General features: G+C 44.5%; 1 protein-coding gene across 1 annotated transcript; it reads right to left on the bottom strand.

The window, feature by feature from the left end:
* Positions 1-6,194: 6,194 nt before the first annotated feature.
* Positions 6,195-13,029, bottom strand: LOC136287572 (serine/threonine-protein phosphatase 4 regulatory subunit 3B-like). Its single transcript, XM_066180354.1, has 11 exons — positions 12,481-13,029; positions 11,846-11,923; positions 11,509-11,631; positions 10,641-10,757; positions 10,288-10,419; positions 9,489-9,591; positions 8,890-9,048; positions 8,017-8,186; positions 7,553-7,692; positions 6,930-7,104; positions 6,195-6,362 (listed from the first exon to the last, which is right to left on the bottom strand). Exons 1-11 carry the CDS (start codon positions 13,027-13,029, stop codon positions 6,279-6,281), a joined length of 1,830 nt encoding a protein of 609 aa, XP_066036451.1. The 3' UTR covers positions 6,195-6,278.
* Between the last annotated feature and the right edge of the window lie 5,706 nt (positions 13,030-18,735).

Below are 18,735 nucleotides of genomic sequence, written 5' to 3'. Positions count from 1 at the left end.
GTCCTGCTGTCACTCAGACAGTGGAGGTGGGAGTGAGAAAAACAATGCCAACAATTAATGTTTACAGTGCAAAAAGGCACATCAAATTGACTTGTAATGTCCTGCTGTAGCACTGTTTCTAATTGGCATCTCACTATGTAATTAGATGATCGTGCCGCATACTTGAGCAATAATGCAAAAACTAGATCATTTGTGGGAGAAAAAATACTAGGCTGGGCAATCAACACTGTGTGTCTGCACTGAAGTTTGCCACATCTCATTCATCTTTTTAAAAATTCCTGAAATGTGCACACCATTGCAATTATGTTGGTGCCCCCCAGAAACCACCAGCCTTTCTGCCTCTACACTTGAGCAGCTCCTGCTCTGAGGGGCTTCTTGTAGCAGCTACTCCATGAAAAAAATCCCAAACAAATAAAACCACATGTGCACACATGTATCTCTGCCACAATAAAAACCTTCACCAAGGTTTGTCCTTCATCAGCACAACCCTCTCTGACTGATCTCTCACAAATTAGCTGCAATGGCAGCTGAAGACATCAAAAACAGGCCTTGCCCATGACCTCCCTGGACAGAATTTATCCACATATGGATGGGGCTTTTTGCCACACGTGGATGGCACAGAAAGACTTTCTTAGAAGAGTAGGGTTCCCTGGATCTGCATTTGCACCCACATTTCATTAGCCACTTAAAACAAAGAGAAGCACTTAACTCGTCCTGATGTTCTACTAAACTTGAAAACCTGCAGGAGTTTTCCTGTGTGAACTGTTTTAAATTAAATTAATTAAATTTAAATAATTTCAACTGCTTTTTTCTTTTAGCTTAAATCAGAAGGTGGAACACCAGTTTTGACATTCATCTCAGGGCAAAATGCTGACACTGTGAATGGTGACATCATCAAAGTGCTCAGATAAGTTACTCTTTTTATTGCATTCTTTCAAAATTTAAGGAAAAAAATAAAACCACGTAAATATTCGATTTGGAAAAAAAATTAGAAGCTGTTCTCATGAAATAAAATTCTGACAAAAACTTTGAGGAGTCACGTTCTGGCATGACGCAACTCAGCCGTGGAGCCTATAGAACTGCACTGTTCATGTGCAATCAGTCCCAGTGCTTATTTCCCCTCTTCCAGCAAAACTCACATCCCAAAATCAGCCAGATGTGTGTAGAGGTTTCCCACACCTCTTGGGCCTTTAAATAGACAGCTGGCTAGAAAATCCACTTCTTTTGCAGAGTGTATTATGTTTGCATGTTTTGTTTATGACATTAGTTTATTTAGGATGAGAATGTCCTGCTGTGAGCTACTTTAATCTGAGAAAAAATTTCTGTCACTGGACAATGGATACAGACAGTGTATTTTACAAGTTTCTTTCCACAAACTTGTTTGTTTTCTGTCAGAGGGATGAAGTACACAAAACTTTCCATAATAAGCCAGACAGAAGAGGGATCCTGGCTTTGGAGGAGTAGAGGGCAATATCAGTAGTAGAGAAAAAGGTACAAATGGAGAAAGCATGCTTGAGCTCTACACCCCTCTGCAGACTGACAGACAGCAATTGTATTTTTGGTCATAATTATCCATCACAAATCAAGTTCTTATCCCCCCAAATGATAAACCCATTGGAAACTTCAATCGAAACTGAACGATGTCGAATTTCATGACAGGTGGCCTAAGGCAGAGAGCTGCACAGGAATAACATTTGCTCCACAGCATACAGCACTTGGCTTTTCAGATTTTTCTCATTAGAGGAAAAGTCCTGGGATGGGTTCAACAAGTGACAATGCCGGAATGAGAAGCAGCAATGTCTCCCTGCAGTGAAGGGGAGCTGTGCTCCCTCCTCCTAGCCAGTCCTTCCATGCCGGAAAGCACAGTCTTCATTTGCCTCCTCTACTCTTCATTTCATCCACTCTTAAAAGACACACCCCTTTTGTCAATATTCAAGAAAGAGGAAATCATCAGTGAAGTAGTGCATTTTGCTTAGAGAGAAATGGAAATTCTCTCACTTTGAAGCATAACCAAATTCCCACCTCCGGAAGTTAGTAGAAGACTTTTCTTAGGGAGAAGATTTTTTTGCATACATGCACACTTTCCTTCTGACCACCACCAGAGCAGAGGATAATGGCAAGAAGGTAAAATGTGTCAAACCAAAGGTTTGCAGAGGTCAGTATTCTCCCTCTAATTGTGAATATGGAGGTAGGCTGTTCTGTATCCTGTTAATTATTGTCATTTGTTGTCCCCTGCTGTCAGTTGTTTTTCCCCTTAGTGTTTTTTTACTTTTCTCACTTTCATGCCCTATAAGACTTCATTGTTTCCTTAGGTTCATGCCTGGCCATATGAGGAGGATCCTACACAAAATGGATGGAAAAGGACAGGAATAGAGCAAAGAGTCAGGCTTTTCCACATGGCATGGAATCCTATCCTTCTCCTCCCACTGTGTTTGTGGCATCTGGGTTTATTTACTCTCTTAAGATTCAAAGCAGAGGTTTTGCTGCTCTGCATTAAAACAAGTGTGAACACAGGCTGCAAACCATGAGCTGAATCTATAATGGATGACTCCTGAAACTGTTCAAAGATGCTCCATGAATATCTTAGTTAGAGATGGGTAGTAACTCAGCCTATGAATACCATATACAGTTATTGTCACATGGCCAATGAACAGGTGTAGAATGGTAAATCAGCAGCATTTGTCTCCATTTTTCCAAAGAATGCCTGAACCTTCTTTGAAACTTTGGAATACATGGAAGAGTAAAGTGTCTTGACTCTGTTCCCACTAATTTCAGTGGGGTTGAGAGACCTTCAGGAAATCAAGTCTCTCATGGGGTCTTATATTTGAATTTTTTTCTTCATGTCTATAAACAGAAGGGCTTCATCTTAATCTACACTAACTATATTTTCTCTTCTTTCTAGCTGGATATCATCAAAAGCAAGGATTAATTTATCAATATAAAGCTAAGCCAGATGAAAATTTACAAACTCCGTACACTGTTTCTAACACTTAGAACAGCTGTAATATTTATTTCCTACATAGTATCACTGGTGGAGGTATCAGTGTTTTGTGACTTCAGTTATTGAAAATGACAAGTAAAAAAAAGAAAAAGGAAATCAGGATATGCCAATGTGATTTATAGTCCTGGGCATTAAGACAAAGCCTTTTAAAACATGACAGGACACTGCTTTATTTAATAACTTTTCATCAGTCCTTGCTGGGTACTTCACTCTTCTCACTGAATACCAATGGACTCCAGACTAAACGATTTGACTAAGGTGAATACAGTACTAAAATTTTCCCTGTTGGCACTCCATGCATTACTCCAGCAATTCCTGGGGGAAGTCATCAAGCCCAGAAGTGGACGATCCAAGACGAAAACCTCAGGTCTGTCTGTGAGAACATGGTGTGAGTGACTATCCAGAGGGATAACTGGCCTCTCCAGCATTACACTGAGCTACTTTGCACCAGGAGGACAGAGATGAGTGTGCCAAGAGAGGAGCTGGCAGCAGCTCTGACTCTCAACCCATTTTGCCCCAAAGTACAGGTGGTTTTGGGGTTTTTTTTTGGTGGTTTTTGTTTGTTTCTTTGTTTGTTGTTTTTGTTTCATGGTTTTGTTTTTTTTTAAAAAAAGCAGCAATCCAGAAGACATTAATAAAATCCATTTGCCCTCTGACTTCAAGGAGCCAGACACCTGCCCCCAGACACCTGCCGCCATGATGGCATCCATGAAAAATCTCCACAAAGCAATTTCTCAGAAGTCTGCAGTTACCAAGCGCCAGTGCCCCCCTTCACAAGGCTAAGATGGTGAAGTGCATTATTTATGGATTCAAATGGTACATTCTCTGTGGTGGTACGATTTTTATAATAAGTTTTAATGTAAGACAGCTGTTCTCTGTACCCCTGTTCAGCGCTGTTCTGCTTTTACATCCCTCTGTTTCCAGTTGAAAGCTCCTCCCTCAGCCTCCCCCAGATCCAACCCCTGTTTGGTTCACCTTTCCCGCCTTGGTTACCTGTCCATCATTTGTCGGGAAACCCTCCCACCCTGCCAGTCACCCAGGGCCTGTCCCCCAGGTCCGGGAGCTTCGAAGGGAGCTCTCTGGTGACTGGCTGGATGGGAGGCTTTCCCCTCCTTCCTTCTGCTCAGTGGTTAGTGTTAATGCCTGCTGTGCCAGCAGACACTCCCCAGTTATGCCCCATTGGTTGTATGTGTTCCCACCCTGAGTTTCCACCCACTGTGGAAAACCCCCTCCCTCCTGAGATTCAGGGTCTCTCTCTGAGGCATTGATCTTAGGGTGAGGCCTCCCTCCTTCCCTCCAATAAACCCAAGTATCAGCTGAGCCTCCGAGAGTCCCGTCTTTCTTCCTCCACCTTCGCAACGTGGCAGGGCAGGTCGGCAGCCAAGATCCCACTTTTACCTAGATCCTGTGGGGCCTGTTGGGGCTAGCCGAGCGTGGGAGGACATGCACTGCCACAATTCCCCTTCCAAAATAATCATTGTGTGATTGGGATAATGCCCTTGGTTGTCTGCCTGAGTGAAACTTGGGGAGGAAATATGTCTTGGCTTTCAGCCATTTGATCAGTAGTCAGAGCTGACTGAAAACTTACCATCAAGGCATTCAGGAATAATTAAGCTTCTCAAATAAGCCAAAAGTTTCACAGCAGTACTCATCTTAAAAGAATTTTAGATCAAGAAAATAAAAACCTGTCTTTTCCCCCTTCTAAAAATTTTTGCAATAATGTAGAAAGCAATTATGACAATAGTTCCCACTGTTTCTCCTCATTAACCTGTTCCCATTATCAATCCTTTAGTATAAGTAGGTGACTGTCAAGATTGCAACAGGGAATTATCACCTGTGTGTAAACAATAGGCCCAGTGTTCATGCCACTGCAGCCTTGGGGAGGTTTCAGAAGGAAGTTAAGAAAGGGTCTCCAGACCCCAGAGAGATTTACAGAGTGAAACAGGGGAAACTGAATCAATTTAGCATCTAAAAGAGAGGGTTAGGTGATAAATTTACTGGATGTGTCCACAGTGGCATAGTGGAAGTAAATACACCCAGGTTATGGTAGGATCTCTGTAGCTGAACAGCCACAGTAGCATGCGTTTGGCGTGTTAATTTACTCTGAGTTCATGATCTCTGCGTTAATTAACTCAGGAGTTAAGGCAGCTTTCAGGGCAAATTTTGCAGAGGGCACCGAGTCCTGGTTTTGCGAAACCGAGGGAGCAGAGGACTCATCTTGAGAAGTTTGAAGCCATTTGCTACGCTGGAAAGGATGTTTTTCCTCTTGACTTCCACGTCTAATTTGGAGAGATTCCACTTTTGACAAATGTATGAAAACCATCCTTCTGCCCTGCATTGAAAAATAAAATTTCAAATCCAGTCCTTAAAACACCTTGCAGAACCAGACCCAAGCACAGGAACTGCACCACTGAAATACAGTGGATTGTAAGATATGGAATACTTGCTTTAGTTGCAAATTTTGAGATGTCCCCTGCAATTCAGTTTCAAAAGAGTAGAAATCATTTCAAAACCCTGTCCCGGCTTGGCCCTGACAGATTGAAAGCGAAGCCAAGGGTGGGCTTACCCTTTGCACAGGGCATGACATCACTGAGTGCGACAATAACTCACAGGAAAAGAAGCAAACACACAGTCAGTTTTCGTGTAACGTTTTATTAAAACAGTACTAACAAAAAACACATCTGAAGAAATGACAGGGAAATTTTAATTCCTGAATTTTACAGCTTACACATGCTAACAAACACTGTAAAACAAGTACATTGGGAACTTTAATACAAAGGAAACTTCTGTGGTGCAACGCACCGTCTAACATATCTATGTGGAAAGAAATTTTTCAAACAAGGGTTACAATTAAAACTAGCAAGTACCGTAAACTAACTACTAACTCTATCTCCAAAACATAGAAATGGCTTCACATTAAACTATTCCAGGAGAAACAGACCTAACATATCTTACTATATATTACTAGTATATTGATTAATATAACACATTATAACATATTATATTCTATTACTTGACTATTCTATTACCTATATAATATATTCTATTACCTATATAATATGCTCTATTACTTATATATTATTTTATTTTATATTATTTTGTATTATAACATATCCATATATAACCAGTAAATTATATTACATTTTTATTGAATAATAACGTATATTACAAGTCAGATCTATGTGATGGATTGCAGCTGGTCCCGTATTTTGACATTAAACAGCTGCAGCACTGGAAAACTCATCATAAAAGTTCTTCTATAAAATGTCAGTCTCCTTTAGGGATCCCGGCGAGCTCTTTTCTTTGGTGGTGTCTCATCATCTTCATCATCGTGAAAACCAAATATTTCAAACAGACCTCTCTGCAAATTAGAAAAAGGTTAAAAAAAAAATGAAATTCCCACATTGAAAAAATGCACCCCGCACATCTGTTTTGCCCCCAAGTCTTAGAGGTGAGCAATAAAATTCTTGCCAGTTCTCTGTAGCTGCTCAGAAGCTAAGATTTGAATAATGCTCAGCTGTAAAAGGCACAAAAGAGGTATCACTCCCTGCATTTTGTCTGCTTAAACCCACTTCTTAATCCCCTGATGGGGAACAGATACCAAAAAAGGAAATTCCATCTGTGTATCACACCAGCTGGGCAGGGTAGAAAGCCAAGGAGTAGCAACAGTTGAGTGATGCGGAAGAGGCAAAATTGTGCCCACCAGATTAACAACTGACTCCAGTCCCACCTTATCCTCATCAAACCTTACCGCAGACCAGTCAGGGTTTCACTCTTGGTGGAATTAGTCAGGGATTTGTGTGTATTTATCCCCGAGATACCCTGTACAAGGCTATTGCTGACTGTGCCACATCACACCCAGAGAAGCTCTGAGGCTGCTCTGCGGTCCTGTGTGAGGACAGGAGCCTCCATGAAACTTCTCTCCCACCTTGGGGAATTCCAGCGCTGTGGTCAGGCTTCTGTAGGTTGTGGAGGAGTCACTGCAGCTTGGTTTAGATGTTGCAGCTGCCTTCCCTTCACCTGCACTGAACTTCAGATCTTCACGCACTGGGGAGACTGTTGGTTCTTTGGCACGTGTCTCAACAGGCAATGCGGAGGGGACACTGCAAGAGACACAGGACAAGTGATTGAAGCTTTTCCTGATGTTTCAGACTCAGCCAGGTCATCAATGGGCTTCCAAAGAATTAGAATGAAGGAAGTGACTTGGAGAAAGCAATCCAGCTCCATCCCTGCTTCCACCCTCACCGTAAGCTTCACAAATACCCAGGTGATAATGAGGCAGACTCAATCCTAACTCAGAAGAGCAGAGCAAGATTCTGCTCTTCCAGAGCTGGCAGTTTTCTGAACAGGACATTTAATCTACTGGCCACATCAGCTCTACTCAAAGAAAGCTAGGTGGGGGTTTACTGCAAAAAGTTTTCAGCAAGAATGAAATTCAACCCCAATCCCAGCCACCTGCTTCTGCTGCTCTCTGGAAAGTTAAAAACCAACCGGGCAGGCCTGCAGAATGCCAGCCACTGGCAGCCTCATGAGACAGAAACTGGGCCATACCTGTCCACTTTCTTTCTTTCCTCCTCTTTTGCTTGGTCGTGTTTTCTCTTCAGTCCCTGGAATGCCTGAGTGGGTTTGACAGATTCCAGTGCATCAGAGAAGTTCTCAACTAAATGTGCAATAAGCAACTGAATATTCTCCTGAATAAGAACAAGAACAAGGTTTCAGTCTCAAATGTTCACAGGCAGAAAGTCAGAAAGCTTTTTGGAAAGTAACTGATTCCTTGTCCAGAGCCAAAGTGTTCTTGTCAAGAACAAACGGGAAGCAATCAGATTTATTCTTAGGGAAAGAGCTGAGATCTAGAAAGATTCAATTTCCCTTAGAAATGAACAATAGACTCAGCAAAGTCCCAGCTCCATTTGTGAACCTTCCATTAAAACAGGACATTTGCTATCTTGGAGATCCGCCTTTGGCCTCTGGCAATGCCATGGACATGTCAGTGCTGAGGCTGCTGCTGAACTCACCCTTTGGATGAATTCAAACATTTCCATCGAGGCAGATTTCAGCAGGTTGCACTTATCCTTATTGTCCAGCACAGCGTTTACAACTGGCTCAAACAGGTTCCCCAGGGTGATGTAACGGTTGTAAAGGTCATCCTTCAGGCCAATTATCTTCCTCATAAAGCGAAGAGCACCTGTGTGAAGAAAAGACATTCAAGTATTCAACAACCAGATGCTGGGGCTCTCACCTTGCTGTGAAAAAACTGAAAAATCTGGTGTTCCATCTGAGAGGAAGATGCACCCCCAAAGTGCAAAAAGCAGCATTTGTTGGCATTTCTTTCCTTCTTGGACTTTTCCCTGGTATTTGAAGGTCATCAGGAACCATGGATTTCTTCCTCCAATCCAGCAGCAATGCATGCCAGCATGCATGTAGTTCAACTATTAACTCCCTCCTGTGTTTTTTTTCCCCTTGTTCCCCTCCCAGAACCAGCCCTGAGTCTTTAAAGATCCTGGGTCACAGAATTTCATTCACTCTCCACAGGGAGTACCAGATTGAGAACATTATTAAGAAAGGACACAACTTCCACTGAAATGAGGAGAGAAACCTGATCACAAAGGATCCTGTCATGAAGATCTGAAAGGATCCCTGCAGACTTCAAAAGAGACAACAATCCTCCTCCCACCAGAAACTGCATTGCTCTGTGCTTACAGACAGCTGCTCTTTTACAAAAAAAAAAGAAAAAAGAAGTCAAACCTCTTTTTTTCCAAATTACTTAATTGACACCAGTGAAACACAGCAAACGAACAGGAATTCTGAGTTCAGGTGTACATTGGTACACCTTCCACACAGGACACACAAAGCCTGAAGAAGGAAATCACAACAGTTCCAATACTCACTCAAGGCCAGAAATTTGTGTTTGGACTTCATCAGGACCAGTGCTGGTCTTAGGAGATCTTTCTTCAAAACGTAAATCTTCATGTGATGCTTGTGCTGTTGCACACAATAAGACAGCATCGCCAAAATTGAGGCAAGTGTTTCTGCTTTTTGATAATTATCTACAAGAAAAATTAATGCCTTGGGTTATACAAAAAATTCAATAACGTACTGTCAGCATACACTGAGTTCAGTTGCTATTCCAGTTCCTGGCATATTTGTAGTGGATTTTTGTTTTACTGGATTGCTTTGGGAAGCAGAACATTGGGTCAGAACAAAACAGCAAACACAGCTACAGCTTTTTTTTTTTTTCTTTACCTTTGCTGTCAATATTCTTTAAAATTAGACTAGTAAAACTATGACATTATTCTCAATATACATGAGGGAAGTGCGTCTTTACAAAGCACACCATCAAGCTATGTCAGCATTCACAGCTTCAGGAAAGGAAGACTGAGGCAGGAACAGCAGTAAGCGTGTTCCCAGAAGGCATCACAGGTCTATTGCTGTTTACCAGGACTGTGAGGCCCTTCAAAGGGGAAAGAAAAATTAAAATTGTCATTACCTATTTCCTGGTATGGTTCTGATGTGGCAGCCAGCAGCGGCGCAGTAAGAAGTTGAATGTAACGGTCGTAGAAGATTTCGAGAAATTCAAATACGTCCAAACACTGAAACAGCAATAACTTCATTAAACACTGGCATTCACATTTAACTTTTAAATATAAAAAGAATAATAAAAGAAGAAACAGCCGACAAAGGATTCTGCTGAGTTCTTTGGGTCTGCAGCACTGTCTTCATACAGGATCAATTTCTTTCTTTTGGGGCAAACTTGTGAGACATGCAAGCAAGCTGGCTATCATTAAAAGAATCCCCAGCATGGACGCAAATATATACTGAAAAAAGCCCAGCAATGACTCAAAGTGCTTGACAAAGTGTCTTTAAACCATTCTGAAATTCTGAAAATAGTTTTGCCCAGAACAAATATCTGTAAACCATTTTACAGGTATTCTGCTACGTTACAATGTATTGAAATCTTTCAGGATTTATCATCCAGATGGAGAGAGCTATGGTCAGACAGGGCTATGGCACTGACACCTATTAATTTAACAATTTAAATAATGGTTAATTAATGCTCAATTAATTAACCATTTAATTTTGGCACAGTGCCCTACACACATGCCTTCCATTAGCAAAATTAGCTTATCTTTTGCTTATTTAAAGTCACTATCAGACCACACCCCACTCAATTAAAAAAAAAAACCTATAATTTTGTCTCCTTTGCCCGCAATAACAGCAATAGAGAGTATCAGGCTTTTAAGTTTGCCAAGACAGTGTCATGTCTTCTGCCATTCATGTTCACTTACACTAATTCTGGCCATCATTTTGTCTGTGTTGATCAGAGCACAAAATATCTTCATTAACTGATGATTTCCTCCAAACTGAGGGTCGGTAGTACAGATCATCTGCTCTATGACCTTCGTGATGAGTTGGGTATGCTAAAAAATCCCAAAAAATACAAAACAAACAAACAAAAAAAAAAACACAAAGAAAGAAGTCATAAAATAATTGCTCACAAGAATGGAACGAGTTCCCCAACTTTTTGCAATGATTCCAAAATAAAATTAAAACTCAGAAACTGAGATTTTATTTTGCTGGTTGTTTTCCTGTTTTCCCTAAAAGTGGTGTATTCAAAATCTCCAAACCACTTGTTACTTACATTCTCACTCTGCCGGGCCTCTTGCAGTACAAAATCTTGGACTTTGGCTGGACAAAATTGCACTAGATAAGACAATATATCTGTAGCAAAAGATCTAACTTGCAGATCGTCCATTGCCTTACCAAAAAAAAGAAAAAAAAAACAAAACATGTTCAGTTGCAAGGAAGAGGCAGTTCAAAAGTGGAGAACATTTTGTTTCAAAAATTTTCATGAGAAACATGATAATATGGTCACAGAAAAACAACAAGGAACCAGGCAAATATTTTTCTTTCCCAATGTTTTCCTCCTTTAGAAAGGGCACAAGACTTTTTGTGAATTTGACAGCCCTAACATAGGCTGGAAACATTCACAACATCCAACTTGCTTGAATATCTAAGACTTTCTTGATATTCTGGACCTGCTATTCACAATTTATTCATTTTGTACTAAAGGACCAACTGAACAAATCAAGTTGTACAACAGTTTCTGTGCCCATTTACAGGCAACAAGAATTCAGACCTTCCCTTAAGGGATGTGATTTTCTCTGATAAAAATCCAGCAATCAAGCTTCCACATCAAAAAGTCTCTTTCACCTTTTGACTGCCTGGACACGAGGGTTTCACTGCCCTCAGACTTCTCCCTCATGAAAAGTAAAAAATAGCAAGAGCAGTCAAGCCAGGCTTCTCCAGAGCAGAACTGTGGGAAGCTTCTGCATTCTGGACATCACCAGAAATCTCCACTCTCAGCAGAGCAAAGCTCTCCAATCAGACTTACAAAAAAAAATGCTCGGCAGATTTAAAAAAAAAAAAAAAAAAAAACAACAAAAAAACAGGCAAATGGCTGTGGACTTTTCTAGTTTTATTAAAGGCAGTTCTAAGTTTTCACTTACCATTAACTTTTCAAGAATTGGAAGAATTTGCAACTTTAACAAAGTTTGAAGAAATTCCTTTGTTCCATTTCTTCTCTCACGTAATGAGAAAAAAAAGGCACATAATTCATTGAAAATCTTCATCTGGTGCACAGGAAAAAAAAATAAATTATTGTGTGTTCGAGTCAGAAAGCTCTCTGAAAGGATGAAACAGTTACAATTTTTACCAGGGGGGTGTACTGGCTGATTCTCTAGAAATACTTCTAAGACTGCAGAACTCTCGGAACAGTTTCTCTTTCTACTTTTTGCCTCTCATTTATTTAAAGCCTTTGAGGAGCCACCAAGCCTGCTGACTTACCAATCGACATCGTTGCTCAGCAGGTGTAGCTTCATTTGTTAGTTGTGCTAAAACTGCAGGCAAAAACGCCTCATCTTTCTGTGGAGCACACAAAAAGAACACAAATTAGGCAGTGATCCTGGAAAGTGAAAAACATGGTCCTTTTAGGACCCCACCCTGCACAAAGCCAAACTTCCCACACTGCCATTGCTTTTGTCACAAAGAAGGCAAATGCTAGAGTACACATCCACCAGAATCATTTCCAGTTTACAGCAGCTCCAGGAAGGGGTTTGGCGCTTTCTGCCATATTTGCACCCCTTTACAGAGAAAACATTGTAATAAATGTCCCTGGAAGTTGCATGTTCCTGAAATACTTAAACAAAAGCAGATCCAAAGGTTTGCTTGGCAACCAAAGAGAAGCACTTGATCTTGTTACAGCCCATAAAAAGTATTAAGATACTCAACCAAAATTTATCAGTTTGAAAATACAAAATCCAAGGGATCAGGAAGAAGGGAAAGCATTCAAAACATTGTGCAAATGAAAGTGCCTGTGATTAACTTCAACACTGTTCACCAGCTGTAAACCAATTCCAAACTACAGCCAGCGGGATCTCTACAGCTCCCATCTAAGCTGCATTAAAAAAAAAACCACTTACTTGCAACCCACATAAAATCTTCTCTTTGCTGGAGCTGATGAAGGACTTGAGGGTAGAAAGACGACCACCTTCAAAATCGGATGGCTTAGGCGTGATGATGGCCAGAATGTACTGTGCCCTGAACGCCTGGCTGATTCTTTCCTTGAGGTGAGGGTCTTTGATTGGAATAACCTCATGAAGCTTTGCTGTTTTGGCTAAGGATTCCCTGTGCTGTGCTGGCTGAGGCAAACAGGGATCGTACTCCAGGCATCCGGCAACACCCTGAATACACTGGTCAGAAAACAGCACCTCAAACAGGATGGCTTGGTCTAGGTACACAATTCCTCTGACAGTATGGAACAGGAGGTGCAAGGCTTCGGTGTTCTTCTGTCTCTCACAGATTTGGAAAAGCTCTAGGAGCTTTGGGATATAGCCTTCACTCTTCAAGGCCAGTGCCAGCGTGGCCGACTGGCTGCATGACGTGTGGACGGAGGTCACCAGCTCTGCAAGCTCCGCAAGCCTGGGGAGCTCACAGGTAGGAAGGTCTGTGAAATTACCTATCCCACCCATTGCTTCAGACATTCTTCTTTGAATTCAGGAAGGTCCTGGGTGGCTTCCACAGAATGGCACACCAGTACCCAAAGGAGGCCGAGAGAGAGGCAGGACAGGACAGCTCACGCTGCAGCACCCTTGTGCTGCTCTGCTCCCAACTGCCACGGGTGCTCTTCACCCGTTGCTATGTTACCTGGAGCAGAGCCTGCTGATTGGTCCATCCCTCCAACTCCCAAACCCTAGAATGTTGAGGTCATGACTGCCAGGGGTCGTGACACATGACCAACGGTTCTTTTTGGCCGTTGACGTTTTGGAACCTCTAAAACCCCTCCCCAGTACCTGCTGGGGCCCTACAAGTAGGCCAAAAGGTGGCTTCCCAAGGGCAGGCAGGGAAAAGGGTAACAGCCTTAAGCTGTTTCTTATAGGATATTAGGAAGAAATGCTGGACTACAAGAGTGGTGAGGCACAGCTTGCCCACCCCATCCCCGGAGCTGTTGAAGGCCAGGCTGGATGGGGCTTTGAACTACCTGGTCTGGTAGAAGTAGAAGTTGGAACCAGATGAGCTTTTAGGTCCCTTCCAAACCTAACTATGGTCAAATTGCCATCATGGAAGCATGCTGGGATGCTCCTCCAAGGGGACCACTTCCCCACTGTAGCTGAGGGCTATGGTGTTGGAACCCTGGAAACTTCGATTTGAAGCCTATGGGCTATGGGCTTTTCAGAAGCAAGAGGCTAGGAAGGGAGGGATTCAATCTTAAGGAAACTTCCCTGTGCAAGCACCCAAGAGCCACTCTGGAGTCACTCTCACATCACCTCATGTGGGACCCAACACAACGTGGGCCTTCACGACTATACCCTCCACACTCACACAGTCAGACCAGGTTTCCTTAACCCTGGGTTTCCCGTACCAGAGTCACAGATGTCCAGATCCTCAGAACAGATTAATCACGATGCAGTAGCTAAATAACAAAATAACACCTCAAGCTGGTGCCTCCAAGGAGGGACCTGGAATAAAGGAACCCCTGTGCTTTTATCCCCTCACTGTCTAAGGTCATGAAGCCCTGGGGCTCATCAGCTCCTGCTGTGTCTCTGAGTGTCTGGTCCCCTGGCTGCCCCACAGCTCCCTGTGCCCTTTGGAATGCAAAGGGGAGCTCACGGCCTCTTGCCCTGGGCTGGGGCTCCTGCTCCCAGAGAGCTCAGCCTGCATTTTGTGCTGCAGCTGCATCCCCATTTACCTGCACTGAATAGATCGTTTAACACCTGCCTCACCAACATCTGCTGGGAAAGGAACACAGCTGGCTGCAAGAAACCAAGGGCACTCCTGGAGTGTGTGGAGCACAATTTTCTGATCTAGCTATTAGATGAGCCATCCAGAGGTTGTGGATGCCCATCCCTGCAAGCGTTGAAGGCCAGGCTGGATGGGGCCCTGAGCAACTGTGTCTAGTGAGAAGCCCATGGCAGAGGGATGATCTTTAAGGTCCCTTCCCATGAAAACCATTTTAGGATCCTATGATTTGGAAGAGCTAGAAAACCAGCAATAACTGTATCGTGGCTCTTTAGCCCATGTTGGCTTGGTAATAGCAGCTGTTCTTTCTCTTTTCAGTAAATGCAAAGAATAATCCGTGTTTGTGCAACACCTTAGAGATCTCATACTACATTCTAAGTGTCCTTCTCCCATCAGTTAATTTCAAGCTGCTACATGTCCCTTCGTACCACATTCGCTAAGGGCCACACTGGCCCTTCCAGCAACAGGACACATGCTGCTATACAGGGAGACACCAGTGACAATGAATAATCCCACTTAGCCCATTAGGGCTGGAAAGCCTTTGGAAATCAGATGGCAATGAACAGGTGCAGAGCTTCACGGTTAAGGGTGCGTCGCAGCTTCTTCTACCCATGGTGATGCCTTAAAGAACCTATAAATGAAACAACACACACTTTCAAGATAAGATTGGTAGAGGAGGTAATATAAAGGCTGGTGTTTATTGGAGGCCTCCAGGGGCAGATATGGAGAACGTCCAAAAACACGCACACCCCCCACCCCCAGGGTGAATACAATTTTCTAAGTTGAGCAAATTAGCATAATTGACAAAAATCACCAATTAGAGACATAACTGGTGAGGCAGTTTCCCCCCCGTTCAACCCTTTTCTGAATCCCACCTCCCCCTTTTTAGGGACTAAATGTTCTTGATGAAAACGTGTCTCAAAGAGCTGGTTTTGACCTTGGTTCCTAGGGAGACCAAGATAGGAAGTGGCCCTGTAATACCTGAGTCTTGGTGCTCTGGAATGTGTTTTGTCTTTCTGCCTGGGGAGAAAAGGTAAGGAAAAGTACTGGGACTACGAATACACTACAAATACATATGTCAAGAGTACAGAGAATACATAAAAGAAAAAAGGCAAAAATCAGTTTGGCAACAATGGAAAACTGCGTCTGAAACAGGCCAAGCCTATGTCAATCCATCAAAATGAAGTAGTAATTTACAAAAGCCCCTTATAATACTGTAGTAGCAGAGAGTCCTTAGAGCGCGAGAATCAGATGCCATACACACACAAATAAGCACAGAATCCCCTCAAGTACCAACGTCTATTTTTATCATCCAAGCATACAAAGAGATAGCAAGGCTGAGTAAAAGTAACACCACGGTCAGCCCACAGCTGCTCGTGGGTTTTGATCAGAAAAGTGACTGAGGTGCCTGAATATTTTTAAGAACTGACACGTAATCTTGATCTAGATGTGCAAGTTGAGAGCAGAATCGGAGAAAACCTGATTTTGGCAAGGGGATGTGGTGTTCAACAATGGAAAATGTCATATTTTTGAACATAATTGTCACAGGGCTACCTTTAGACTAAAGTCTGCTATGGCCCTGTGTCGCCCTGATTCTTTAGCCTTCTGATGACTGTTTACATATTTCTAGTGGAGTCTCTCTTGAATGTAACATAAACAAGTAGATGGTTTTCATACCAGTCTGTGATGGACTGCTGAACTGACCACTGGGGTCAGAAAGGTGTTCCTCTCATCTCCCAATCCTTGACCAAACTCCAAAACCTATTTAAATCCCAAATGATAATGAACTTCCTTTTCTCTGCTTACCTCGGAACCTGAGTGAGTGTGGTTCTATCATGTCCCTACCGGCGACATCTGGTGACCTCCGACTGTGGCGATTGCAGTGTGTGGAGTCAGCTTTTAGGTAATAGAGCTGGTTGGTAACAGGCTTTTGCAAAAATGGTATTCTTTATCTTCAGGTTTGAGGCTTGGATCTCGCACCATTTGCGAGCCTTCCTGCAGCGGCAGAAGGTTGCTGTTTCTAGTGATGATTTTAAGCGTTTATATTATTATGGCAAATGCAATGGGTTTTTCCCAGAAGACTGGAGAGCCCTTTCACGGGAAGAGTGGGGCTGATTCGGTGTCCACATCATCCAGGCCATGTCTGCACGTGACGATGCAGACTTGGTGGAGTTACTGGAGCTCTGGAAGCAATGTGTTGATGTCATAAGCAGTTTTATGAGGTGGGAAGCTCCCGAGGGAGCCGGGGTCTCCCCTGGAAACGTTTCCATCTCGGATGCCGAGGCTGGGGGGAAAGAAGCATCATCCCTCTCCGAGGCTGAGACAGGTTCCGAGTTGGACTGGGGGGAGGACGCAGCTCCCGGCTAGCCAGGCGGGGTCTCGCAGGGATCCGGGGAGCCGGCCGTGGCGGCCCCACCGATCCCGCCCGTCCCCGCGCCCAGGAGGCTGAAGAGGGGGGGGTTTCTGCCCCTCCCGGTGCTCTTCTGGCGCTGAGGGAGAGGGCGGGACTGAGTCCACCCGTCCCAGCGCCAAGGAGAAGGACAAGCGAGGCTGAAGCGGAGTCCCCGCCACGGGCGGCCGTGCCCGGCTCGGTGCCAGCCGCTGTGCCTGCGCAGGTCGCGGTGGACCCGAGGGACGGGCGGTCCGTCCCGCCCCCCGCGGGGCTGGCGGTGCCCCCGATGGTTCTCCGCGGCGCGGGCGGGGCGTTGCTGGCCGTAGGGCCGGGCCCCTCCTCCCCTGCGCTGGTGCCGCCTGGTGCTGTGGGTGACACGGCTTGCGGGGGGCCCCGGGCCGAGCGGCCCCATGCCGCCTCCTGCCCCCCCACGGCCCTTCCCCCGCCAGCGCCGCCCGCTCCTCCACAGACGGGCGAGTCTCGGGCGGCGGGGCGGGCCGGGGTCGCGGCTCCGCAAACCGCGCCCCTCCCGGCGTCCCGTTCCCCCCCTGCCCTGGATCCGAGGGGTCATGTGATGGGCTCCATCTGTCCCACGCTGGGTCCACATGTCCCGGCTGGACCCGTGGCTGTACCGAGGTCCCTCGTTCGGGCCATGCGGCCGGCGCTCCTGCCCTGCCGACAGGCACGGGCTCTTCGGGGCCCGTGAGCCCGGCCCTGCCGCCTCCCACAGAACCCGGGGCAGCGGCAGGGGCCGGTCCCGTGAGATGCGCTTTTAGCGCAGGCAGGGACATGGCCACCAGGAGGTCAGCGCCTCCTTGGAGTGACCACGATTGGTCAATTTGTGTTTTTTGAGTTTTCTGTTCACAAGACAGAGAGCCGGTGGTGAGAAGACAGCTGTTCTGAAGCTCCCGGGCTGGCTCAAGTTCACTGGACTGTTGTTATGGCCAGAGACTGTCCTGAAACGATTTGTACCCTGTCTGTCCCTTAGATAGACATCACGTTTCTTTCCCTTGCCCCTTGACCTCTGGAATGAACTGTCTCTCAAGACACAATCGTCGCCCTTCAGAACTTGGTACAGGAGCTGTTGGACCAGGATCATCTGGAACGTTTTACCAGTCTTGGGACACTCCTGCTCTCTGCATCGAAAAGAAGTCTGGGAAATGGAGGTTGTTACAAGACCTCTGAAAAGTTAACGCTGTGGTGGACAGCATGGGCATGTTGCAGGCTGGTACGCTGTTGCCCACCCTGCTTCCCTCAGATTGGCTGATCCTCATTGTGACTATGAACGATTGCTTTCTTGTGATACTTTTGTATCCTACAGGTATCACTGGCCGATGGAGATGAATGGTTCTATCCCTGGCACAGTTTGGACTGGGTCTTCCTGCCCCATCAGCCGCAGTAGACGGCAAGTACATAATCTGAGCTAATTGCTCGCTTTCAGCCTTCCAATTAAGTCACAGCTTTTTCGTTTGTGGTCGACATAGCACAGCACTTGGGCCATCAAATTTTGAAGGAAGTCAGCAATGTTGCCTTGTTTCATTTTTGTTTCATTTGCTGAAGACCCTGTGTTACTGTGTTGTGTGCCACTGAGGCAAAAAAAAAAAAAAAAAAAAAACCACAAAAAAAAAAAAAACGTGGAATGCAGGTTTCACCCTGCACACAGTGGATTGGCAAAGCTTTGTGTGCCATCGAGCACCTTATGGTCCCACAGAATTGTAATAACCCTGTGATGTTGAAAGATGGAGACCATGACCAAATGAAAAGCGAAGTGCATGAACTATGGAGTGGTGACTCAGATGCAGACGACGCGAGTGTTCACTCCAATGGTCCTTCAAAAAGAAAGATTTTTCTTCCTTCCTATTTCTTTTTTTCCTAATGCAAAAAGGGTGAGATGTCGCCCTGATTCTTTAGCCTTCTGATGACTGTTTACATATTTCTAGTGGAGACTGTCACGAATGTAACATAAACAAGTAGATTGTTTTCATACCAGTCTGTGATGGACTGCTGAACTGACCACTGGGGTCAGAAAGGTGTTCCTCTCATCTAT

Source organism: Chamaea fasciata, unplaced genomic scaffold, assembly GCF_029207755.1.
Source record: "Chamaea fasciata isolate MVZ Bird 193981 ecotype frontalis unplaced genomic scaffold, bChaFas1.0.hap1 SCAF_3, whole genome shotgun sequence".
NCBI lineage: Eukaryota > Metazoa > Chordata > Aves > Passeriformes > Sylviidae > Chamaea > Chamaea fasciata.
This window is presented reverse-complemented; position numbering and strand designations above follow the sequence as displayed.